This window comes from Malaya genurostris, chromosome 3 (assembly GCF_030247185.1).
Source record: "Malaya genurostris strain Urasoe2022 chromosome 3, Malgen_1.1, whole genome shotgun sequence".
Classification (NCBI taxonomy): Eukaryota; Metazoa; Arthropoda; class Insecta; order Diptera; family Culicidae; genus Malaya; species Malaya genurostris.
In genome coordinates this window covers 158,993,580-159,020,897 of record NC_080572.1, presented here as the reverse complement: position 1 = coordinate 159,020,897, position 27,318 = coordinate 158,993,580, and the positions used below count along the sequence as shown (strand labels likewise).

The following is a 27,318-nucleotide window of genomic DNA, read 5'->3' as shown; positions in this document are numbered from 1 at the left end:
GTACTGTAGTTTAGGTGTATCGTTTCAAATTCTTGTAGCATAAAATGGCAAAACTTGAACAATTTACGCTATCGCTCAACTAATTTATATTGTAAAGTATAAAGTAAGAGTGTCAGTTTTATTCGTATTCACGACATCCAATTATGTCTCTGACATTACACACCTGTACTTTTTTGAAAGAACCAGATTTTTTCATTCAGTTTTTGCATTCAAAGCTTTGTTGTACGGTACCTGAAAATAAGATGTTTCTGAATGATTTTTGCCTTGCAAATTCCGACTCCAAATTTTGTACTCAAGGTTTTTATTCGATTGGTGGTTCAATGTATAACGAACTTAACGAGCCAGGTTTTGTATGTTTTAGTCCTGACTTGAAAGGATTCTTAGTGTCCGTAGTATTGCAGCACTGGCCAAGCAATAGTCCCGTAGACTTACAAGTCGACTGCAAAGTCGAAGGCTATTCAGAATCCCGCTAACATGTATCGAATACGGCATCTTTGATTTGAATATATCTTTCGCTACGAACATTTATTTACCGTTTACATATAAATCTAAAATCTGTTTCAACCCGCTTGTGAGGAATTCTTGCAACCGTCAGAAGGCTGGCTGCATTCCGACTGCTGTCAAAATTGTCCAGGCGAAATTCCGTCGTTATCTCGCCGTACGTGTCTTGTTTATTTCAGTCCTCTTTCTTTTTTTTTTATTCGACTTCTTTTGAAATTCGTCAATCCCGCATGTGCGTACAAAAAACCAATCTTGAAACGAGCTAAATGACATTGAAATATGGGTATGTTTGGTAGTGTGAAAGCAATGTTATTGGCAATAACATTTTCCATGATTAGTATATATGAAGGGCAAGAACTTATTGCCTTTCATATGTATCTTTTATTGAAAAAATAAAACAAAGACGCTTAAAATGTAGAACCGATTCAAAACGGTTCTGCCAATCTTGTATGGCAAGAATATGACAGAAAAGAACCGTTAATAACTGCTAGGCGAAATTCTCTGTCGGAAACGGTTGTTGCATTGTTGCCAGACTTTTGCCGGAATTCTGGCAGAATTCTGGCAAAAATGGCTGGCAGACATAGCCAGCCGTCTGGGGAAAATCTGCCCGCCGCGTACAAGTGGGAATTGGCTTATACACTCTTATATAAGAAACGATCACGCCTTTGATATCCTGAAGGAAGAGATAAAGAGGATGAAAATAATGCTTCTCGCACATCAGTACGAACATAAACTATGAATGTTACAGCCCACAAACCGAACGTAAACTGCCTGAAACGACCACGCCGAGCTGTCTCAGCTGTTGAAATACATCGCTCTTTAATCATGTATATAACTGGATGAACCTGTAACGAAACACAACTTAGACGGCAGCCCGATCGAACAATACTCCGTTCATGTTCAGATTGCGATGATCAGTGTCCCATCTCAGATCTCACAATAATCATAATTTTGATGGTATTCTCGACAAATTGGGTCAGTTTTATATTTGAACCCTGTTGTTAGATAAATTTAAAACACTTTTCTCTCTATAAATACCCTCTTAGTAACCTCCGAGTTTCATATGTATATGTGCTTGTAACATACTTCCGTACTTCCTCGTCACATTCAATCTACAATACCTTTGGCTTTCATGGCTATTAACACTTGCTACTCCCTCCTCGTTATAAATTTTGCTATGACATCATTATTTCCATATAATTGCTCAGAATTTTCCATCTGATAATGATTGATTTATAACGAAAGGCTGTTTGACATCATAACTACATTCGTACTATAGAATAACGTTCTTATATAAGTTGGCAAAATGTTTCTATGGTCTATAAAACGTATCGATTTTTGTCAAGTTATATGGATTTTTCCATGACCCCCCTTTTTCATGACACTTGCTACGTTCCCTCCCCTATAATAATACTACTTAAACCATCTCTGTAATGCAAGAAGTACCTGTGTTAAGTTTGGTGACAATCCGTCCAGTAGTTTCGAATTCATGCTGTTTTAAACATTACACCCCTCTTTTTAAAAGCACTTGCTACATCCACCCCCATATCTAAGATATGCAAAATGTTTCTATGGTCTATAAAACGTATTGATTTTTGTCAAGTTATATGAATTTTTCTATGACCCCCCCCCCCTTTTTATGACACTTGCTGCGTTCCCTCCCCTATAATAATACTACTTAAACCATCTCTGTAATGCAAGAAGTACCTGTGTCAAGTTTGGTGACAATCCGTCCAGTAGTTCCGAAGTTATGGCGTTACAAACAATCAAAGTCTGTTCTTCAATCCGTTTCGTATTAGTAGTTTCGTATATTATTAATTATCAATTATATTGTTAACAATGGTGATTGCTATGCGCAATGATCAACCGCTGCGCAAAGCAATCACCAGAGGCGAAACTAAAAACCCACATGCTTGTCTCGAATCGTCATATCAAACCTGGAGAAATAAATTTGACTGTCGCTACTGTCGCAGACCTGATCAAGGGAACCTGTTGCTACAAATGGCTATTACAACTTTTAGACTGATCTTGCGAATACTAACATAACAACGAGATTTTGCGTTAAACTCAAATTTAGAGTAAGAGTTACTCATTATTATTGATGCTAACTACTCAATTTTTGACGTTTCCATGTATCATTTGAAAATGAGTAACTAGTACTCAAACACGCATGTACTGTCACAATGGTGAGAACTTCATGCTACTTCGGCTGTCGTGGACCACGACAAAATTTCTTGAGATGGAATGAACTGTCGAACGAAAAGAATGACGGCAACGTTGGCTGTACAGCACTATTTTCCTATAGGCTGTCGTGATGAAACCTATCACAAGGCTGTCATGGAAAGAGTAGTATGACAGCCTCAATAATAATGTCGCGCTGCGGTACATTTGGGAAGTCTGGGGCAGAGAGTAAGCTGATGGACTGATAGCTCTTGGAAAAGGAAGGATCTTTTCCCTGTTTCAAAACTGGGATAACTTTAGCTAACTTCCACTTTGGAGGGAAGTAACCAAGCTCCCAGCACCTGTTAAAAATTTTAGCTAAGAAGACAAATGAGCGAATACTCAAATGTTTCAGCTCAATGTTGAATGTGTTGTCGAAACCGGGGGCCTTCATATTTTTGGATTTTTTCACAATGGTCAACCTCAGCTACGCTATCAGCAACGAGCCGTCCACATGAAAGAGCCTTTCATGTGGACTAACAATGTTGAGTCCTAAATTGTGAGAACACACAAACTGCTGGCCTAGCGCATTTGCCTTCTCTACTGGTGTGAATAAAGGTATTCCTTCAGCTGCGTCCTGGGGTGCCATCAGAGGAGGAATAGGCTTTGGTTTTTTCTTAAGCATTTTCGTTAAGGACCTTGAAGGGCTTTGAATGTGGAAAAATTTCTCGAAGCTTTTGCTGAAAGTTCCTGTTGCGAAACTCAGATATCCTTTCCTGGATTATCCTAGTTAAGTTGTTATAAAAAGTCTTCTTATCTAGTATGCCAGTTCGTTGATACTGCCTCCGGTAGATATTTCGAAGTCGGATGAATTTCTTGGTGACACTGTCAATTTGAAAGGAACTCGGCGGTGATTGAATGCTGGAAGGAAGATAGGGCCGCATCGATTTCCATCGGGGAATCTAGTGGGAAATTGATATTAATAAGTTGGTCGGCGATTTGTTGAAATTGGACCCAGTCGGTACGATAATAGTTCCTCCGAGGTTGAATAGGCACTGTGTCTGGTGAAGATCCCAATGTCAATATTACTGGAAAGTGGTCGAAAGAGAGCTCGTTGAAGACAACTGAGAGCTGTCTATGACGATGTTGCTGTTAGATATATTTAAAATGGAATGAACTCCCGATCTGGAAAGTCGCGGATGTTCTACTGTCCAGCTTCGTAATTTTCGGCAAGTACGAGCCCGTTTCGATTCTGTCTTTTGTTTTCCCACAGCTCATGCCGTGCGTTCAGGTCCCCAGCAATGATGAATTTGTTCTGTCGTCGAGTGAGCATAGCTAGATCTCGCTTCAATGATGCACACGTACCATCTCGAAGATTGGTTTGTTTGGGGCAGTACGCTGTAATGATGATGATGGGTCCCATCGTCATTGTAATCTCAATTCCGATGGCTTCTATAGGTTGCAATTTAAAGGCTGACAGAAGCCTGTGCTGAATGGATCGTTTAATGGCAATGGCAACTCTCCCTCCTCTGGTAGTTGTCCTGTCGAGCCTGTGAATCCTGTTATTGGAAATAAAAATAAAAATTCCAGGTTTAAGATGAGTTTCAGTTAAAATAGCAATATCGGCATTCTTCTCTAGAAGAAAGTGGGATAATTCAGCAGTTTTGCTTCTGAGTGAACAAGCATTCCAATTTACTACAACCAACTCATTATATTGCATATTCGATGATTAATTTGCATAAGGCTTTGATTTGATCTGATCGCGTTCTGCAGTTTCGTAGTTTTGTTGTCATTGTTTCAAAAATGACGATCAGTTGTTCAGCAGAGAATAAGTCACCAGAGTCATCCTTTGCTTGTGGTTGATTATTGCCCCATCCAGGAGGGATTTTTGAGGAAGATTCTTTTTGTGATCCAGTGGCTGAATCTTTTGGATTGCTGCGAGGAAGTGGCGCAAATTCGGAATATCCCTCTTCGGTGGGCGCCGTGGGAAATTAATTGCATCCTTCTGTGGAACATTCTTGTGCGTTGATTGTTTACGAAACGCCTGTTGTCGAATTTTTATGAACTCAGCACGTTTGGAACACGATTTGCTAGTAGATGGATGGTCGCCATCACAGTTCACGCATTTTACAGCGATGACATCTAGTAGGCAATCGTTGGTATTGTGTGATTCGGCACATTTCCCGCACCGACTTTTCATGTGGCAATTCCTCCCCTCTTAGAATAAAACGTTCAACGGTGGTCCTTCATTGGTCCAATACGTTGGATCATTGGTCCAATGAAAGTCCAATCAATCGTTCAACGGGAGGCCAACACGGGGCCTTCGTTTGCCGATTTTGAAACAGACCGTTGAACCGAATGCCATTTTTTTCGTTCAACAACCCCGGCAGACAGAGGTCCATTGTTGAGCCATATTTAACATGAGGAGTTGGAGCCCCGTTGGACTAGTTTTACTGCAGAATTTCCGAAGTTTTTTCACTTATTTTTTTAAACTAACACTACATACCTGCACAATACTTCTACTTCACGTAGAATAACAACAAATTTTCTTTCTATGTAAAGATAACACTTAATTTTCACACTATTTTTTAAGGAGAAAAAACAACAACAAACCGTTCCAGAAAATTGAACGAATATTTCGTGCAATATGTCCTTCAACAAGCGCTCAAAGACCAACAAAATTGAACGGTCTGCTGAGAGGGTCGCTTCGTGCACTGTGTGACATCCTGATGTACCGGTTTATACTTTTGCCATTCGATGATTATATGGAATAAAGGTTTTATCGTTTTTAGTTGACTCATGGAGATGGAGCCCTTCTCCAGATGAACCAGGTACAGTTGATCTCGATACTTTTAGTCCGTAATATGTCGTTTCATTTTAAACACCAGAACAGGCTTTAGTCCAGCCTCCGACAGTGCCTGCTTTAGTTCGGCTTCCATCATGTCGGGTAGTCCTCGAAGTACAACCTTCATAGGTTTGTTGGCGGCAATATCGTGTGTGAAGTATTCCGCTTTTGTCTGCTTCAGGTACAATTTCACTGCTTTGTAGTGGTTCAAAGCTGGAACAGTTATTTTGTAGCCTTCAGTACATAAACTGATTGTGGCCTGTAGTCCTTTGCTGATCAGCGTGTTGAAATCCGATCGTAGAGTTAGTGAGAAGCCCTTCAGGTAGAAAGGCAGCATTTTTTCCTTCTTCTGCAGTTCCTCTTCGACATCAACTGGCAGATCAGCGTATTGATTGTTACTCAGCAAACGGTCGTTTACCTGTACATCACTTGGCTTCAGACGCTTAGCATCCTTTGAATCCTTCTCGGATCTATGGCGCGTTATACCCATATCTTGGGTAGGTAGACAGCTGCAAATAAAAGATAAAAAAATCGAAATTAGTCGTAGTAGGTTAATCGTCTATCCACATCGAGTGTTAGATGACGAATGATCGATTTTCGACCACAGTTCCCCTTTTATAACGTTCAGTTGAAGATGTGTGCCTGACTACGTCAAAATCGTCGTCCTTACGCGAAAAACCCAAGCTAAAGTAGGTTTAAGACTTAAACCTAATTCAATACAATCGATTTTAATCATCTACCTTGAAATTTTGTGAATTACAACTTATGGATGAGTGCGATCAGATAACCTCAATTTCTTGTTCATTATGCGATACTATATCCTGTCCAAGAAGTCGTTCTTACAAGCTCTCTCACTGAAAAGCTGAACATCAAAAGCAAAGTCTTGGCATTACATTCCTTTTGTGGAATTTGGCCTTTCTGTTTCAACAGACTTCCCAGCCGATTCTTAGTGTACCGAATCATTGCATGGCTAGTACTACCACAGACAAACAGACAAGACACTCAAATTGGATTTTTTTAATCACTTTAACAATCATTTTGAATATTATTTAGTTGGGACAGTACTCACATATGTCATGAAGGCGCAACGTTACCCTATCGAAACCATCCAGTCTGTCATCTAGACTGTGTTTAGTTTTTTCATTTGCCAGCAGAGTTGCCATTTATACAAAATTCTCTGCAATGTACTGACTGTCGTGATTTTTTCTTGGATTTCTTTGTTCATCCTTTCAATCTCCAGGAGGAAAATGCACCCGTTCTTCATGGAATTCGAGTCAATCCTGTCATTTTTGTCTTTCTGCTTTCAGACTACTAAGATTGAAGTTTGTATAACAATCATTACCGTTGTTTTATAGAATTTAGACTACAATCTATGAATATGCTGAGATTACTTTGTGTCATATTTGAATAATTTGAGATGTATTTGATTTTGGATTACTAAGCAATTCAATTATTATAATATTTATTTCACGGCATATATATTTTTTATTAACTGCTCTCTCTTGTGGCTGGACTATTCTACCATATTCGCCACCACCTCCACTTTCCTTATCATGAACTATCTAAATAAATTCTCTCATTAAAGATTATTGGTTTCAGCAGACCTGTGTTGGCGCTAGAACACTCTTCGCTGATACAGAAAAATGGAAATTTATGTTTTAAATCATTTTAATATCAGTGACTTAATATTCCAGTAAAACTGACAAATCATCAACTGAAAATATTTTGCTCTACTGAAATTATACATAATCTAAGAAAGCGAGCCTACTGCCCAAAGAGGCACAATTCACAGCAGTTTCTGATGTGTTACTTTAGAATTCATCAGAAGAACATCATAAAATTAGGAATTGTAGTCCATACCAATATACTTGTAACAATTCAGATGACAGTCAGACACATTAGTTTGAAACAGCTAATTAATCTACCTAATATTAATCGGATTTCAAATCACTCCAAAAAGATTTCAAAAGTGGTGGAACCAAGTTTGCTAACCGTTCATTGGGAAAATTTATCAATTCTACGCGACTCTTAGATTGTGATTCATTTGTTGTCTGTAAGCGAAGGTCTCTTGAATATGTAATTAAACTGATTTAATCATTTCCTAAAGAAATTGAGCTCAGATATTGAAAGGTGTCTGCAATTAATTGTTTAAAAAAAATAGCTATTGAGTTGATAATGATTTGAGCAGGAATAATAAAACTTATTTTAACAAATCGGGACTGGTTCATAAACGATGTTTAGATTGAACAAACAATCATCGATGATTTTTTCAATACAACAAATGTGTTGAGTTCTACCAGAACATTTTTTATTGTGTGTCGATAGTAAGGTGATGTGGTTTATGCATCTGTTCCAGCTTAAAAAAACTGCATAACAATAGTTTATCGCTTCGACCAGTTTCTGTATCATCAAATTGGAAGTTCACATAACAAGATCAGTTTTCACATCAAGCTGATTTTGTTTAAGCTTTACCTGTCGAAAGCTCAAATAATTATGCAGACTATGTTTCAAAAAGTATATCTATTTTTTTACGCAAGCTATTAATTTTTCACAGTATCATATCAGAGCTGAAATTTGTTTTCTCATTAGCTTTACCTGTCGAAAGCTCAAATGAAAATGTTTCCAGCCAAAATAATATTTTTCAAACTGGTTTGCAGTGATCTAGCTTGACCTAACGCAAGTCATTTATTTACTTTCGTGACCTGTCGCACGAAAGACTGCATCTCTACTTATTGGTTTGGTTGATACTTGAAATAGTTTGACCTGTCTTTTGACTTTTCTCTTTTACCGGTCCAAAACCTTTCGTCGTATTGTTGTTTGCGAATTGCCTTAGGCTGCATGCATTCGACACATAAAATGAGTCTTGAAGTTCTGGCGGGAGTTCTTCCATTGAAAGATCGTTTTTGGGAGCTTTCGTCGCGACTGCTAATATGATGTGAGGTACTGAATTCCCTAGTTATTAATAACTTTGAAAGGTTAGTTGATCTTCAATCTCAAACAGGATTCATGACAGTATATTTTAACCATATGTCACAGGAAATCAACCCTTCAAATTATATTCCTATCCGTGACAGCCTCCTAAATGTCCCTGACTCAACTTTATTTTTCGACATATCCATGCAACGCGAAGTGCGTGGAACCCCGGATCGCCAACGCTCTATGAAAATCCCAAAAATATTTTCAAGTAAGTTCAGGTATATTGACTCTAAGAAAATGTTTTACACGGACGGATCGCGAATTGAAGAAGCGACAGGGTTTGGTATGTTGAACAATAATGTTTCGGCCTCATTCAAGCTTCAAGAACCTGCATCTGTTTATATAGCAGAGTTAGCAGCAGTTCATTATAGTTTGAGTGTAATCGTCACATTATCTCCAAACCATTATTTTCTTTTCACAGATAGTCTGAGTGCAATTGAAGCCATTCGCTCAAACGCTGCTGGCAAAAATGAACCGTTTTTCTTGGCAAAATAAAACAGTGCCTGAACGACATATTGAATAATAATTATCAAATCACAATAGTTTGGGTCCCGGCTCATTGCTCCATTCCAGGCAATGAAAGAGCCGATAGTTTTGCCAAATGTGGTGCTATTGAGGGTGAAATGTATGAGCGACCGATTGCTTTCAACGAATTCTATAGTGCGACTCGCCAAAGAACACTTGCCAGCTGGCAAGCTTCTTGGGATAGAGATGATCTGGGTCGGTGAATGCATTCAATTATTCCTAAAATATCGACAAAGGCATGGTTCAGGGGACTGGATGTGAGTAGGGACTTCATTCATGTGATGTCCAGATTCACGTCCAATCACTACACGTTAGATGCACATCTCCTTCGAATTGGACTTTCCGAGACTAATCATTGTGCTTGTGGCGAAGGTTATCGGGATATTGATCATGTCGTTTGGACATGCGTGGAGTATCGTGAGGTTAGATCTCAACTAATAAATTCTTTGCGTATTCAAGGTAGACTATCCAATGTCCCAGTTCGAGACATTCTTGCTTGTCGTGACCTTCCATACATGCAAATTCTTTATCATTTCATAAAGAAAATTGAAGTTTCAATTTAATAAAGGACCCTTTTAAGACTTAGTTCTGATTCCAGCTGCGTCCATGAGTTCAACAGCTAAATTAGAATAGAAATTATGTAATGATACAAACAAACTCGAAATACTTTATGAAATTATCAACAAAATGTCTGAAAATAACAGCTTATTTTATAATTTATAGAAGGTAATCGTTTGGTTCAAATAATATTTCCGAGTAGATTTCATAATTAATGGCGAATCACCTAATTACTACGGCGAAGAAAAACTTATGTAAACTGCCTTAAGAAATAAACGTATTTATGGAAAAAAAACCTTTCGTCGGCTTAATTTCCTGAAATCTTACATTAGACTTTTTTTGCAGCATACTCTACCTGTTTAGTAATCAACTTTTCATCGTTATACTTACATTTTGGGAGTTCACGGTGCTGCGCCATTGTCGTGATTTTTTCTTGGATTTCTGCTATCTTTGTTCATCCTTTCAATCTGCAGGAGAAAACTGCGTTCCTCATGGAATTCATCGAGTCAATCCTGTTATTTTTGTCTTTCTGCTTTCAGACTACTAAGGCTGTGAACCATTTCGCGGTTAATTTTAACTTTTGGTAAAAATCTGACACTCGAGTGGTTAATTTGATGTTGTCAAAAATAACCCTGCTCGAGAGCATGGATAACTTTCCTTCCGTCAAATTTTGAAATGGGTCACAGTTTTAGTCAAATTTAACTACTCGACACCAAATAACCACTCAAGTGTCAGATTTTAACCAAAAGTTAAAATTAACCGTGAAATGGTTCACAGCCTAAGATTGAAGTTTGTATAACAATAATTACCATTGTTTTATAGAATTTAGACTACAATCTATGAATATGCTAACATTACTTTGTGTCATTTATTTGAATAATTTGAGTTGTATTTGAGTTTGGATTACTAAGCAATTCAATTATTATAATATTTATTTCACGACATATATATTTTTTATGTGGCTGGACTATTGTACCACACTTACGTCCATGCGGATTTCATGCAGGATACAGATTTAATACATATTGCCAAAGCCAGGCTCGTACCCAGGATTTCGTTTCGGGAGGGGATAAGAAATAACGCATCTAACTAAAAATTCTTTATGTGTCTAGTTCTAGGTGTGACTTTAGTATCTTTTATTTTTTTGGAGAGTAAGTGCAAGTAATTAGCAATTTAAATTAATACTCACATAATTTGATTGAACAATGAGACTTTGAAGCAAGAAGCTCTATGTGTCAAAGGGAAGGGTTCGATTTTTTACATATCCTTTATCATATAGCCCCATAGTTCGGATTCGACTTCTGGTTTTGGAAAAACTGAGTGAAGAGTATGAAAACCTTCAATTTCAAGGGTGTGCTCTTATAAGTGCTGCGCGAAAAGGAACAAATATTTTGAAACTATTTAGCAAGCTCTTCTAGTTTGCAAAATTTGTTGATTATTTGTCGAACAGAGGAACAAGCCGATTTTTACAAATGTATATGAAGTGCCTTATAATCTCACATGATCCTATTTAATTTCAGACCTGCAGATTTGTTTATAAATCAGCAGATTTTTAAAATAAGCAAAATAAGTATTAAAAATTGAAATTCGTCATTGGGAGTGACGATGCAACAACAGAAAAATCTTCTTAGTAGCGGTCAAAAACTCCAAAACGAAATTCACATAAATTTCTCAGAGACGACTAGGATGATTTGCATAAATGTAAGAATGGATTCAAATGAAAGGTTTTATGGTTTCATAGACTTCTATGCTGTTTTAACCGAATCCGGCTACCGGATTAATCATTCTGTTCTCTGACGTATAATATTGGATCCAGGCTTCGGCAACAGTAACCAACCGACACCAATTTCCATCAGCATAAGCGAACACGCTTCTGAAGTGTGCTCGCGTTCCTCTTTTTAATCTTGAATATGCAAGTGCGGCGTCCAGCGGCACAACATCTTTTTCATTCGCGGATTTTAGCTGAAACTATGATACGTTTGCTTAGTACTAATTCTATGGCACTTTCTGATCATCCAGTACCATTTCCTTTAATTTTGACATTGATTTTTGTAATCACAATGCAAGGCCTGCCACTACGGGTTTCTCTCGAAATCACTACTTCACGGTGTAGTCCTGCACTATTCAACTTGTGCCTCCCAAAAAAATTGAATAACGAAAAATTTTTTGCCTCTCTCATGTACACATAGTATGTAATCACTGTGAAAACCGACTTTTGAACCGAGACTCACTAACAATTCGAATAAGTTCGTCGAGATAATTCAAACTAAAACTATTAAACAAACTTAAATTTAGTTGAAGGGTCTTGTGGCCAGCTATGACGTTCCGGAATTTTATCTGGCTTCGACTTCCGGTTCCGAAATTACAAGGTTATTAGCGTTCAAAAATGAGAATATGTGAACTAACTTTTCTCGGAGATGGCGAAACCGATGTTCACAAACTGATTATCAAATGAAAGGGCTTAAGATCAAACAGAAAAATTCTGAATTTCATTTAGATCTGACCTCCGGGTCTGAAAATACAGGGTGATAAGCACAAAAAATTCGATTGCAATACTAAGCAGGCTATTTAAAACTATTCTTATTAGCAGATCTTGTTAGTTGATGGTAAAAAAAAAACTCATTTCTGTTCCCGATTCCGGAAATAGTGATTAAAAATCTCAAAGAGGAAATTACTTCCGACTTCCGGTTTTGGAATTATTCCAATATGTAGGTCTTATAAGTTGATGGCCAAACTAAGTGGTTTTTGCTATACCGGTCCTCAGATTCCGGTTCCAGGAGAAACGGAAGTAGTGGTTTAAAGAATGTATAAATAGTATGCATCAAAACAACCGATGAAAGTGTCTGATTTCGGGAGAGGGCCAGGGCCCCTTGCCCCCCCCCCCTCTGGGTACGTGCCTGGCCAAAGCTAGATACAGAATTGTGCCTCCAACGAATTTTGAATCCTCCAACGCAATACAATACAAATACAAGTTTTGTTACGATTTATTTTCAAATATTATGCAAAATCCTGATGAAATCAGGCATCCCTCCAAGCAGCTGATCTGTGTTGACAAACGGGGGGAAACCAAGTAGTGCCAAACAGAAGGGTTTATCGATAGTAAATAGTTCGCGCAGTTCAATGTAGGCGGAGCTAACGCCCCACGAAAATTTATTTTCAGAAGAATTTACTCATAGCGTCATGTCTGTTAGTCTGTAGTTTAACTTAGTTCATAGAAAAAAAAATTAAAATGCATTCGCAATCCAATGAGTCAATCTGTATAGGAAGATTGTAGCGATTCATATAGCAGCATATATGATGCATAATATCAAATTCTTCTATTTTTAGCATTACCGAAGATTTACTAACATAATGAAATCAACATTAGACTTGTATCATCTTGTACGTTAGGTGATGTCAGAGAATGACTATGAACATCAAACTGGGCTTTATTACAACGATTAGTATCTGGTAGTTTATGCCAGTAGTGTTCTAGTCCTAGATGCATAATTTATGTCAGTTACAAAATTTAAGCTTGAATTTCATAACAAGAAAAACTGGCAGCCCCAGCAGTGTTTTACTCGTGTTTCAAATATACAAAAAATAGAACGGCATCCCTCTTAGAAAAACCTGTTTTAATTCACCTAGTAGTGTAATGATGCCTTTCTCATGTACATGTAATATTGTGGTATTCTATTCAAAAAATTTCTCTTCGATTTTTGAAAGAAACCAAGAGATTGTTTATGCATAACATACAGAATAAAACAGTGCTTTGATTGCGTAAGTCATCCTTAAGAAAACGAAATGGGTTCACTATTATATGCACTTCCGGCACCGGAACCCGAGAACCGGTATAATTAAAGTCGGTTCGTACGGCCACCAACTAACATGACACACAAACACTTCTCGTACGCACTCTGAATTACGATATAAGTGTTTGTTGCTTCCGAAAATATTTTAAGTGACGGTGTACAATATTGAACACACTTTACCCTATAATTCCGGAACTGGGAGTCGGATCCGGATGAAATTCAGGAATTCCGTATGGGACCAGAAGACCGTTCATTTGCATCTTAGTTTGTGGAAATCAGTCAAACCATCGCTGATAAAAGTGAGTGAGATCCATTCTGGTATATATGACCACTATTTCCGATACTTCCGGAACCGGATACCGGGAACCAAGATAGCTGGAATCGGTTTGTTTAGTTGCCTACTGATAATGACTATCGATTTGTGTAGTTTTGAGAATAGTTTAGAAAATTTTTTACATTTTTTGTTTCACCGGTTTAAGTGACGGTGTACAATATTGAACACACTTTACCCTATAATTCCGGAACTGGGGGTCGGATCCGGATGAAATTCAGGAATTCCGTATGGAACCGAAAGATCTTTCATTTGAATCTAGATTTATGGAAATCGGTCAAACGATCGCTGAGAAAAGTGAGTGAGATCGATTTTGGTATATATGACCACTTCCGGTACTTCCGGAACCGGATACCGGGAACCAGGATAGCCGAAATCGGTTTGTTTAGTTGCCTACTGATAATGACTATCGATTTGTGTTATTTTGAGACCAGTTTAGAAATTTTTTACGTTTTTTGTTTCGCCGGTTTAAGTGACGGTGTCAGTTCGTGCTCGCATCTCACACGACGCAGTCGAAAATTATTTACGGTCGCAAATCATATACGGTCGAAACAACAGAAACAAATACAATACAGTACAGTGAACAATAGAGTGTACGGAATGGTCAAATACGATTTAACAAAGCCGGAATCTTGGCCTACAAGACCAAAATCAATTTGTAAAGATTTCAAGCGTTGCAAAGTTAGACCAGCAGCAAATGAAATTGAAATCTTACTTAAAGAACGAATGCATCTAGACGCTAATAAAGTAAGTGAGATTCAATTCAACAAGGCGTCTAACTGTGTGTACATTATGTTTAAACGTGAAAGCGATGCAATTGCATTCGCTTCGGTTAACAACGAGGTTCACAGTGTTGAGAGTGATAACATTAGATACAAAATTCCTGTGCACATGGTGGACAATGCCATAGAAGTACGCGTGCATGATCTCTCCCCGCAGGTCACCGATCAGTACGTTCGGGAGAATATGTAACGGTACGGTGAAATCCTTTCCATCTAAAGGGAAGTATGGCGAAATTTTTTCCCCGGTATCCGGAATGGCGTGCGAGTGGTACGTATGCATCTACGTAAAGCAATTCCATCTTACATCATTTGTTGTCAAGGTGGGACACATCCGTGTAAAACGCTGATTACCTATGAAAATCAGCTGGTTACATGCCAGTTTTGTGAACAACCTGCACACTACGGTAAACCTTGCACCGAAACTACGAAAAGGACATCTTCAACCAAAGACAAGGTCAACCGTTCAACAATGGAAACTAGTGAGCGCAGTACTCCTGTTTCACCATCAAACCAACCAGCAACTGCAACCAATGTACAACAAGGCGCATCTACAGCAACTAGCAACAAGCTCAAGACTGCGAACATCAAGGAAAACGAAGAGAAGACGGAAATCAACAACAAAACCACCGATGCGGCAATGGATGACGAGACGAGTCACGAACAAAGTGCCCCTCAACCCTCGCAGGAGGGAAATGGAAAGCTTCTCTCCTCCTAGGAAAAGAGTGACAACGAGATCCACTTTAAAAAATGTATTATGTAAAAAATCGGCTAATTCGGCCACATAAGGCTTGTACGCAAATAAACCTGGGCTTTGGTTGATGAGCTACAGGGCGCGTACCCCCGCTTGGTGGATGGGGGTGGGAGTCAATTTACACTTCGCGTATTGACAAAGTCGGACCATACCGAGATCGATCATTCGCTTATAAATGTAAAAAAAATGAAAATTATTATGCCTGGAATTGGTCACCAATTTGAATTATCTTGATCCAGTTGGGATTAATGTTAATATATCATATTCGTCCTGAACTTGGTGAATTTAATTAAAAAAGGAGAACCAGTGTTATCAGGAATAGGAGTAAATTGATATCTTATGAATCCGTTCCGATCCGGTTCGGTATCGGTAATGATTACAAATTGCAATGACGGCGAAACTGATTGATCAGGTGTAAATACACTCTCAAATCGGGAAAGGTTTGAATGTACTTAGATGTCTCCAACTTGGACACTGATGTCACCTTCTAACTAAGAGTGTGATATGTGTGTTTCTGGAAGAGAACGGTTCACGTGGACCATTTCATACAATTACACCTAGTATTTATTCACGAAATACATGTAGTAGTTTTTGTTTCCTGGATGCGTGCTCAAAACTAGAAGGCCCAAAACTTAGTTTAGACCTAAATTGCTCAAAAGCAGTCAAAATGATTGAAAGAAAGAAAGTCACTGACAGAATAACTTATAGCATTAAATTAAGAGTTAAATAAAGATCGCAGAATTTTAAGCAATCCACCCATTGTGTTCATAGTGTGACTTTCCTGGTCAATCTAGTGTTAAATGCGCACCCTTACATTATATAATTTAACGAAATCACTCACATCTGGTTTTATTTTATTTTATTATCATGATAAAAAAACTAAATTAAATGAGACTATTCAAGTAAAGGATTGTCATCGAAGATTCAAGGCCAAGAAGATGTGAGGAAGAAGACGCCTATCCTGGGACATGATAGTGTTGAAAGATGAGCTTTTTATATTATAACCTAACTTTTGGTAAGGTGTGTGATGCTGGAAGAAAAAGGTGAGTGCAATACTATTTTTACAGTCACTTTTATTATTATTATTATTATTATTATTATTATTATTATTATTATTATTATTATTATTATTATTATTATTATTATTATTATTATTATTATTATTATTATTATTATTATTATTATTATTATTATTATTATTATTATTATTATTATTATTATTATTATTATTATTATTATTATTATTATTATTATTATTATTATTATTATTATTATTATTATTATTATTATTATCAATCTTATTATTATACCTTTATTCTTGATAATCTATTAGCTTGTGATATTAACAGGTTTCTCCGGTATAGTGGAAAGCAATTCAATAGGGCAAAAGGAAACGTAACGTAACATCGACAAGGATAGAAACAATCAGAGTAGATTAGATTGGATAGTAGTTAGTAGATCAAACATATCTACATTGATTTAGGAACTTTAAAGTAATAATCGTAAGTACCGCTTCAGACATAAAAGACTATATAGGAAAACAGAGCCAAGACCGAAGCGGATACAATGCGAAATTTTGCAAAGTTTCATCGAAGAGGACATTTAAGACACAGAAGCAGTTGATAGGATGACAAAATACCAATACGATACAGACGCACGACTCAATGATTGACTGGTTACAGGGTGAAGCACACACTTTCTGCTCAAGTGACAAATTCTCTGGCGAACTTGCAATAGAAGATATTCGTATCTTTCGTTGCAAATTGATAGCCGCAAAGGAATCTGTCGCTTGGATTACATGCTGGAGGATTTCCTCCTTCGTTACTAGTGTTCATTTGGGCACCATAGCCTAGTTCGTCTGGTATGGAAAGTGCGGATCGTTGTAACCACCCCCCCTCGACCAGAGCAGCCTATAAAGGGAAAAAAAATAAAAAATAAAGCTTGTACGCAAATAGGCCTGAATAAAAATACCTTTTAAATAAAAAAAGTGACGGTGTACAATATTGAACACACTTCACCCTATAACTCCGGAACCGGAAGTAGGATCCGGATGAAATTCAGGAATTCCGTATGGGACCGGAAGACCTTTCATTTGAATCTAAGTTTGTGAAAATCGGTCAAACCATCGCTGAGAAAAGTGAGTGAGATCCATTTTGGTATATATGACCACTATTTCCGGTACTTCCGGAACCGGATACCGGGAACCAGGATAGCCGGATTCAGTTTGTTTAGTTGCCTACTGATAATGACTATCGATTTGTGTTGTTTTGAGACCAGTTTAGAAATTTTTTTACGTTTTTTGTTTCGCCGGTTTAAGTGACGATGTACAATATGGAACACACTTTACCCTATAACTCCGGAACCGATAATCGGATCCGGATGCAATTCAGGAATTCCGTATGGGACCACGAGACCTTTCATTTGAATCTAAGTTTGTAAAAAATCGGTTCAGCCATCTCTGAGGAAACCTAGTGATATTATTTGACACATACACACACACACACACACACACACACACACACACACACACACACACACACACACACACACACACACAGACATTGCTCAGCTTGATGAACTGAGTCGAATGGTATGTGACACTTGGAGAAAGGCAAAAACATCCCGGAATCAGAAAATGCCCGTTTGAGATTTTATGCGTTTCAAGTACCCAACAGGTAAACCCACTTAAAAGATTATTATTATTGTTATTACTATTACCATTATAAAATTGTTACATTACTATTAGAATTATTACCATTACATTCCATACCGACCATTACAAAAAGTGCTAAAACACACGAGCACACAATTTACACTATCACAAAACCAGATCTATGACCATTATCATTACAAAAACAACAACTAAATAATAAAACACAACTACACATTATAAGGACAATTTTATATAATCTATTTGAATCAGTACAAAAAAACAGTGACCAAGTGAGCACCATAGCCTAGGAACGTCTGTGTGTTGATTTAACCCCTTAAGGTGAAATGTAGCGTCATACCAAGAAAAACGGAACATAGAAACAAGAACTTTTTTCAATGACTGGACGTAATGGATTTTTGAATCCTTCACACTTTGAATATATGCTAAATCAATCGTTATTGTTAGTGATTACTCTTACACTAGAGCTATAAATCATGAGTAATTATGAATGACTAACATGAGGCTATATGTATATGTATTGACCAACTTGCTAACCATGCATATGCCTGAGTTTAGTAGCAAGCATGGATTCTCCTTCAAAAGAACGATTGAAGACGAGATAACATTCAAGTATTTTCGATATCTTTGCCAGTCGTTCACCAGGCCCTTCCCGCCGATGAGATAGAATTTACGTAAAAGTATTTACTTGACTCGCATGATAGAGCGCGGTCGAATTTACTTATCGAATACATTCAATGCCAATATATTCCATTCTAATTGACTTTCATTATCATCTTAGAATAAGTAAAAAGTATTATTTCTGTTGTGTCAATAGAATCGTAGCACTAGCCATGTAATCGAAGCTATGCTATGAGTCGGCTGGGAAGTCTGTTAAAACAGAAAGGTCATATTTCTCAAAAGGAATGTAATTCCAAGACTTCCAAACCCAGACATTTTCCTGGTGTGGATTCAGTATTCCGCCACTCCTTGTCTGCGAAGTTTGTTGAAACAAATGGTCATATTCAACAATAAATGTAATACCAAGACCTTGCAATGCATTGAACTCAACAGAATTGGACATTATTAGCATTATAAATGACAGTTACTTAGAAAATAAACGATTTCTTACAATACCCATTTTATTGTATTCAACTAGTTTTTATTTCAACACAAAACCCAATGCTGCATAAATTCGCGTCATTATTTTATGTGTAATTTTTGCTCACGATATAATGCCACCGTGCCCACCTTGCATTTCTCACACCACCTCAATACGAAACAGCAGCGCGCAAGCAATAAAAAAATGTGGAAAAGTTTATGTAAACTTTTTCAAATTTCGGTTGTTTTAGCAAATATTTTATAATTTTGAGTTGAATTTTCAGATTCTTTGTGAAATTCTGCTACAACCACTACTTTTCAGTTCTAAAATCATCCTCGTGGAACGGAACAGTAACCGTTTATACATTTCAAAAACCAATTACGGCTCGGCAAAGCAAAATTTCAAAATTCTAAGAATATTTAGTTATGATAAATTTGATTTCCAGAACTTAAGTGTTTTTGGTTTTTCGAAAATCGGTCTAGTTTTTGAATAATTGATCAAAAACGTGATGACGTGAACGTGACGTGAACCTTAACGCTCAATGGAAATATTTTTCCCTTCTATAAAAATCGTTATAAATTTTTCAAATAGTAATTAATCGATGTTTTTTTACTGAATGTTAAAGAAAACTTATTTCCAAGGCGACAAATGTGTTTCTGAACGAATAAGTAAAAAGAACTATAAGTCTTTATTGCACTAAAAAAGTTTGTGAAAAATGACGTATAGAAAATAGAACACATTAAAAATGTGTTATGTGCAACGTGTGCAAGTACATGAAATCGTTTCGTAGAATGCCATAACTAACTATTTATTTTACTATTCTGATAACTAAAGCAATTAAATCAATAAATTAAATTACGATATAATAAACCCAACTTTTCTTTTATTTATTTCTAAGAATCATAGGGAAAAATATTTCCCATGAAATTATAGGAAACTTATGCACCATGCTATATTTTTCTGGGGATATTCTCTTAATTTGTACCCAAAATAGCTAAAATATTGTCTTGTACTGATATATTTCGTCCCGCACATCTTATGGTCGGGAAGAGGTAAAATTTTTTTTAATGTGGCAACCCTGCACGCTATACAAAATTAAACAAAGCACGCTACGGACGGAGCACGTACCAACGTGTTCTAGTTTTACATAGTCATTTTGAATGACATTGCATAGTATAATTCAAGACAATAAGAGCATTAATTTGAATCATGATTCGTGAAAACCTGTTTAACCGTTGCTGAGAAACCAAAATGAGTTCTGTTTTGGAAATTTTCTTCACAATTATCGGTGCTTTCGGAAGCGGAAACCGAGGACTAGTAGTCCCAAAATAGTTTTATATATTGTTATTATATAATTAACTAGATCTACCAACCAGATGGATTTTGCAATAAGTTTTATATAAATGTGCACCTCGTACTCTGAAATTGAAAATTTTCACTAATCTCACTGTACAGGGTCCGCCATGTAACTTTTTTGATGTGGAACACTTCTTTATTTTCTATATAGGGGTGCAAATTAGAAACTCAAGGAAAAATACACTTAGAAATGTGGTCAGGTTTTAAACACTTACAGCTCAGTCTATTTTGTATCAATTATTAATATTATTTCATCATTTGATAGGAAATATTTCTATGTTTCGATTTGAATGTATCAAGCCACGTATTTTCAATTATATATGAATAAAATTTTGATTAGTAGCGAGCATTGTCTTATTTTGTCTACTAAAAATCTCCGGCATACCGAATTTCCCAGCCATAGACGACGGTTTTGAAGTAGTAAGCGATATATCAAAGGGAAAGCATCGCCCTGATTGGTCAATCGATGCAAAAGCGAAGCTGTTGGAAGCACGCGAATCTATAAATAGAAGCGAAATTAAAGCTAATGTTTCAGTCCTACGCGTGCTAGAGGTAGGTTGTTGCTAGACAGCAAAATAAAAAGTGACATAAAACGGTTTGAAACTTTAATTGGTATGCAAGCTCGGATGGAATTCCATGTTATGTTGTTTCGCCTGAGAAATTGACAACTACCCCAGGGTAAATTTTGCGTGCTTAAGATTAATTTCTAATTTTTGTAAGATGAACTTGATTGATAATGAGAAAAAGTTTATCGCTTCAACCGAAATCGCTGCATGGTAGAGAAACTTAACACTATAAAAATAATTGCTTGCATACAAAACTTGTACCAAACTTGTTAAAAGAAGTTTAAATATCGAAATCGCAAGTAGTGATGTCTGATTTTTTGTATTAATCGATTATTAGGTATTCGATTAATAATAGAGGAGTCGATTAGTGTAATCGATTGCTATTAATCATTAATCGATTAGTGCAATTAATCGATCAAACGATATTTGAAATTCGATCTCCGAAGACTGTGCGCAGAATCTCAAACGGAGCGTTGGCTGTGTGGCACGGAGCGCCGTCTTGTTGGAACCCAATGGTGTCCAAGTCTTTCTCTCCAAGTAACGGGAAGAACCAATCGCTAATTATGGCGCGGTAGCGCTCGCCATTGATCATGGCGGCGGCTCCTGCCTCATTTTCGAAGAAAAATAGCCCAATGATGCCGCACCAAACCGTCACTCTCTGAGGATGCATCGGCTTCTCCATAATAACGTGCAGGTTTTCCGTCCGACAATTTTGCTCATTAACATACCCGCCGAAATGAAAATGTGCCTCATCCGAGAAGATGATTTTTTGGCACACATTCCGCAACATTACCATGATTTTCAAAGTAAAACTGCACTATTTTCACGTGTTCCTCAAGCAAATACACAACCATTTTCGTTCAGTGGAAGGATAAAACTAAGTTTCTGTCAAATCAGAAGTGACATTAATACCGGAATCGACAGTCGGATCTAAGTTTGCGCATATTTCCTTGTAATTCCGGAACAAAAAGTCGGATCCAAATGAAATTCAAAAAAAGGTATGAGGTCATAAGACCTTTCATTTGAATCTAAGTTTGTAAAAATCGGTTCAGCCATCTCTGAGAAAATTGAGTGACATTATTAATCACATACATACATACACACACAGACATTTTGTGAGCTCCGGGCCTCGATTAAAAAATCGGTTTTCACAGCGATTACATAGCCTTTCTATATGAGAAAGGCAATAAAAAAGAATATCAAGGATGCTTAACACTACAATGGGTCCCATCTACTAATGACGGTTTATCTATATAAACTTTTTTTGCTATTATTTTAGCGTAATTCATTGATTCCTAAAATTTCTTTTTATAAGATGGAAAGATTTTCTTCTAAGAATAGCAAATTGAACATCGTAGATTCAAATGTGGCAACGCTGCGTGCTGCATGAAATTGCACAAAGCACGCTGCGAACTGAGCAAAGGCGATGGAGTCTTCTTCTTCCGTAAAGCACGTAGCGCATCGCCATATAATTTCAATATCTTTAAAGGCAATGACAGCTTTAATTTGAATCATGATTTGTGAAAATCAGTTTACCGTTGCTGAGAAAGTGAGTTCCGTTTTTGGAGCTTTTCTAGTAGCCCTATATATAGGACTATATATTCACCAATTAACAAGATCTGCTAACTAAATGAATTTACCAGTACATTTAAAAAAAATTATTACTATTATTATTATTATTATTATTATTATTATTATTATTATTATTATTATTATTATTATTATTATTATTATTATTATTATTATTATTATTATTATTATTATTATTATTATTATTATTATTATTATTATTATTATTATTATTATTATTATTATTATTAGGAGAGAACAGGGCTAAGGCGAACATTTTTGAAAAATTGTGAAAAGCATCCATTACATCAAGCTTTTTACACAAATTATCTACCCAGTTGTGTAACCAATTTGTGGCATGGAAATCATGCATTAGTTTTTGTACCAAGTCACCTGCAGTTCAAAATAAATTATGTTGATACTGACTGTAGAGTCATTACTGAAATCTATTTGATTGTTTCGCTACATATATCGAAAGTTTTCTATTTAAAAAAAGTGAAAAGAAGTAGAATTGAAACATAGGTTCCGTTTAACCGCACCAGACAGTTTATTTTCGAGACGCATGGATAATTTTATGTTCCACGTAATCAAAAGCACTCAAAGCAATAATCACCGGATTGTGGATGAAATAAACATATGAAAGCACTAACCAGCCCATAATTACAACTGCTCATTCGGTTGAAGAATTTTCGTCGACGACAATATCAACGTTCTCATGATCCTGCTATGAAAAACATAGATTTACTCTTTTGCGAAATGAAAATTTCGCTAAAGAAGTTGAACAAATTAAATCACATTCTAAACCATTTTGGAAATCATTCTAAGGTTCTTAAGAAACCTCAAAAACCAATTCCTGCTCTCAAGGAAGAAAATCAAATATTACTTACAAATAATGAAAAAGCTCAAAAACTTACTCAGCAGTTCGAGAGTGTCCATAATTTTAATTTGAACGTTGTGAGTCCTATTGAAAATGAAGTCTCACTGAAACATGATCAACATTATGATGTAGAATTCTGTCACCTGTAAAATTCATAATTTTTTTCTGTGTAGCTCCAATCTCCCCGTTGGTTGTCAGAAATCGCTATTCTGTGACGACACAAGTCTGTTAGCCACAGGTAGAAATCTAAAAGTGATCGGCAGTCGCCTACAAAGAAGCTTAAATATTTTCAGCGATCATCTGTCAAAATGGAAAATTACACCAAATGCAGCAAACACGCAATTTATATAGGGCTGAAATGTCACCACTTGTGGCTGAACACCCAATTTAAATCTTAATAATTTAATTTTAACTCAAAGTTCAATAAAAAAAAACTACCTAAAGCCTAACGGAACATTTTCAATGAGCACAAGGGGAACGTGCCATTTGAGCCAATTTGTTCTGATTCCTGTTAATCTATACATTTTCCATGTTGCTTTCATTGGTTCAGTTTGATTTTGTGATTGATGAAGTATATTCCTATATTACTCAAATTTATATTTTCCTCCCATGGTTTTAATTTGATCCTTTTTTTTCTATTTGTAGGATGAATTGGCCAAAGCGGATGCATTTCTGGTGGTTTTTTCAGTGGTAGACAAAGCAACCTTCAGTCGAGCAGAGCAGCTTCTTAACATATTGCATGACATGGACCTTACACGAAGTCGTCCAATAATTCTAGTTGCCAACAAAATTGACCTGGCTCGGTCACGTGCTGTTTCTTCGCAAGGTAACTGATACAGTTCGTCAAACATGTTCGCCAATACCTCTCTTCATGTTTTAGATGGTAAATGCATGGCTTGCACACACCGAATTAAGTTCATTGAAGTATCGGTAGCAATAAACCACAATGTTGATGAACTTCTAGCAGGTGTACTGACTCAAATACGTCTTAAAAAAGCTCATTGTGCAGTGCAAGTAATAGAAGGAGAATTAATTAAATTTTCGATAGTAATTAATAACTATTTTCATTGAAAATATTTTTATAGGGATCCCGAGAATCTTCTCCAGCACATTGGTATAAAAATCGAAGTGTTGTGCGCGCCTCTATGAAAGCTCGACAAATGATAACATGGATTTTTGGAAAAGAAGATTCTAAATTCAAAAACTGTGAGAATCTCCAAGTTTTGTAATCCACTCAACTATTGTTCGACATCAGTTCTCATCATATTACAAACCTTTAAAACTTCCCGATATATTAGTAGTAAAATTATGTATCCTGAAATTGATTCTAGATGAACAACTCCTCTTGTATCGTCTGTAATTTTTAATTATAAAAAGTGCCTTCTCAAGTTATCTATACACCATGAATTTAAAATATATTCATCTATGACTAAGAAAATAAGTTACGAAATCCTTCCTACTACACAAGAACTTAAATATCCGGTGCTTAATTCACGAAGTAATGAATTTGGAGCAATAAATATTTTCAAACATAATTAAAGCCATGTAGGATTACTATTGACTTTTCTATCACATAACTTAGCTAGACCAAACATCAAATACAAAGAGGCAAACAATTATGCTGTAATGTTAACAACATTGATACAAATGTTATAATAGTAGTTTATAATTATTTGCTATGTATTGTTGCTTTAGACCAAAAAGGGTACATGTAAAACTGGATGGTTAAACCATTCCTGTTCAAAATATTTGTTTTATTTTATTGTTTGTACTCCAAATGTTAATGCATCAGTTTGTTATAATACCAATATATACAAGCACTTTTCTCGATTATAATAATGCGGTAACCTCAGGTGGATTGCGCAGATATAAAAACTTCTCATTCCGCCGCTTCGTATCTCAAGCAGAAAGAATAGTAGTTGAACGATAGGAACAGTAAAATTCTTGCAATAAAATCATTACTAATTCCTTTAATATCATAAATTTACAAACAATACTAAAAATAGTCTACTGGAAATTCTAGCTCAGTAAATAATAAACAATAATTATATTACGTACGGCAGTACGTATACTGCCGCTTTACGCATAACTGTCCTATATTACTAACTGTACACTCAGGCAAAATGAGTAGTGAAAATCATTTAGAAGGTTAATATAAAAGAATATCTCTATTATAATATTTACGTCTTTGTAATATGTATCTCTTCTATCCAGGCGCGTATCCAGAAAAAAAATTCGGGAGGTGTTTTCATAATATAGGGGAGAGCAGGTTTATAAAACATTTAAGCTGTTCGGTTTAACCACATATCCGGTCTAGCCCCATCTGTTCCATAAGATTGTCAGATATTATTGTTACTTAACATCTCATATGAATTCATATTTCGTTTATTTATTTATTTATTTATTTATTTACATTTATTCATTAAATAAATAAATAAATAAAGGACCCAGGAAGTACCATTCATGGAAACTATATTGATTGGACAGATACTCACATGTCATGCAGACAAGCACAACTACAATTCAACCAACGCGTGGCCCCAGCGGCCGAGTTTTGGAGCACACCGATCAGCCAAGAACAGGCATTGGAGGCTATTTATTTTTAAGATAAGCATCATTCTCTTTCCCTGTCTTTGAAATCACTTGCTGGTATCCAGATCTTTTACCCGTGCGGATACAATACCGTGTCATGACAAACCCTACGGAACAAGACCCGTATTAAAAACTATCCCGACTGGACTTGCACTCCCGGCCGGACCGTACACGGTTTATTTCTGACCCTAATTGAATAGAAAAAAAGGCGGATGGGTAATGTCAGAGACATAACTGGATGTCGTGAATAGGAGAAAAAACTGGCACGCTCCCATCACTTTTCCGAATATCAGTTAGTTGATTGATTGTATGAATTGTGTAAGCTTTCCCCTTTTTCACTAATAGAGTTTGAAGTGATGCATTTACATTAAAGTACAGATTACTTACATTAAACAGCTACTATTCTACACCTATATACCTTATGATCAAAAAAGATCAGGAATTTTATTAAAAAACGCAAAATTTCAATTTTTAATAAATTTATTTATTATCGCCTTCAAAGTACTCTCCTTCTGCGGCAATACATGCATGCCAACGCTTGATCCAATTTTCCATACAAGTTTTATAGGCCGCCGAAGGTATGGTTCTTAGTTCACACAGTGAATTCTCTTTTATGGTCTTTATGGTCTCAAAACGCGTTCCCCGCAATGGCAATTTGAGTCTGGGGAAAAGGAAAAAGTCATACGGTGCCATATCTGGAGAGTACGGTGCCTGGTTGATGATATTGGTTGAGTTTTTGGCCAAAAACTGCGACACAACCAACGCTGTGTGAGCCGGCGCATTATCGTGAAATTCAGCTTTTTTGGCACCAGCCGAGAAGCTATGCGTTTCAAAACCAAAACGTCAGTTAAAATGTGTTCGGCTGATCCATAAGAGATGCCCAACAACACAGCAATCTCTCTAATCGGTACAGAACGATTTTGCAAAACGATTTGCTTCGCCGATTCAATGTTTTCTTCAGTAACAGATGTTGTTGGGTGGCCAGGGATCTCATCATGATCCAAGCTTGTACGACCACCTTTGAAGCGTTTATACCACTCGTATGCCTGTGTTTTTCCAAGACACGATTCACCAAAGGCCTTTTCTAACATTTTCAACGTTTCGTAACACTTAAATCCATTTGCAACACAAAATTTGATGCACGCACGTTGTTATAAATTTTCATCCATTATAAAAATCACCACACGAAACTTTTTCATCTTCTTTGTATAGACGCCAAACAAAAACTAATCGTACGATATGCGTCAAAATTTGACAGAATGTGTATAAAAGTGTTCCCAACGTTGAGAGAATAAAAGTACGGGTGTGTAATAAGAGAGACATAACTGGAGGTCGTGAATATGAATAAAACTGATACGATTTCTTTATACTTTCGAATTCGACTCG

The 27,318-nt window shown here is 36.5% G+C and overlaps 1 protein-coding gene across 2 annotated transcripts in view; it reads left to right on the top strand.

Moving 5' to 3' along the window:
• LOC131439392 (GTP-binding protein RAD) overlaps positions 1–27,318 on the top strand; it is a 191,218-nt gene that overhangs the window by 162,621 nt on the left and 1,279 nt on the right. For both annotated transcript variants that reach the window (XM_058610337.1, XM_058610335.1), the window contains 3 exons: positions 23,986–24,166; positions 24,221–24,354; positions 24,426–27,318. The exon at positions 24,426–27,318 is cut by the window's right edge and continues 1,279 nt beyond it. In XM_058610337.1, coding sequence (XP_058466320.1) covers positions 23,986–24,166; positions 24,221–24,354; positions 24,426–24,569 — 459 coding nt within the window. In that variant the 3' untranslated portion in view covers positions 24,570–27,318. The remainder of the gene's footprint in view (positions 1–23,985; positions 24,167–24,220; positions 24,355–24,425) is intronic.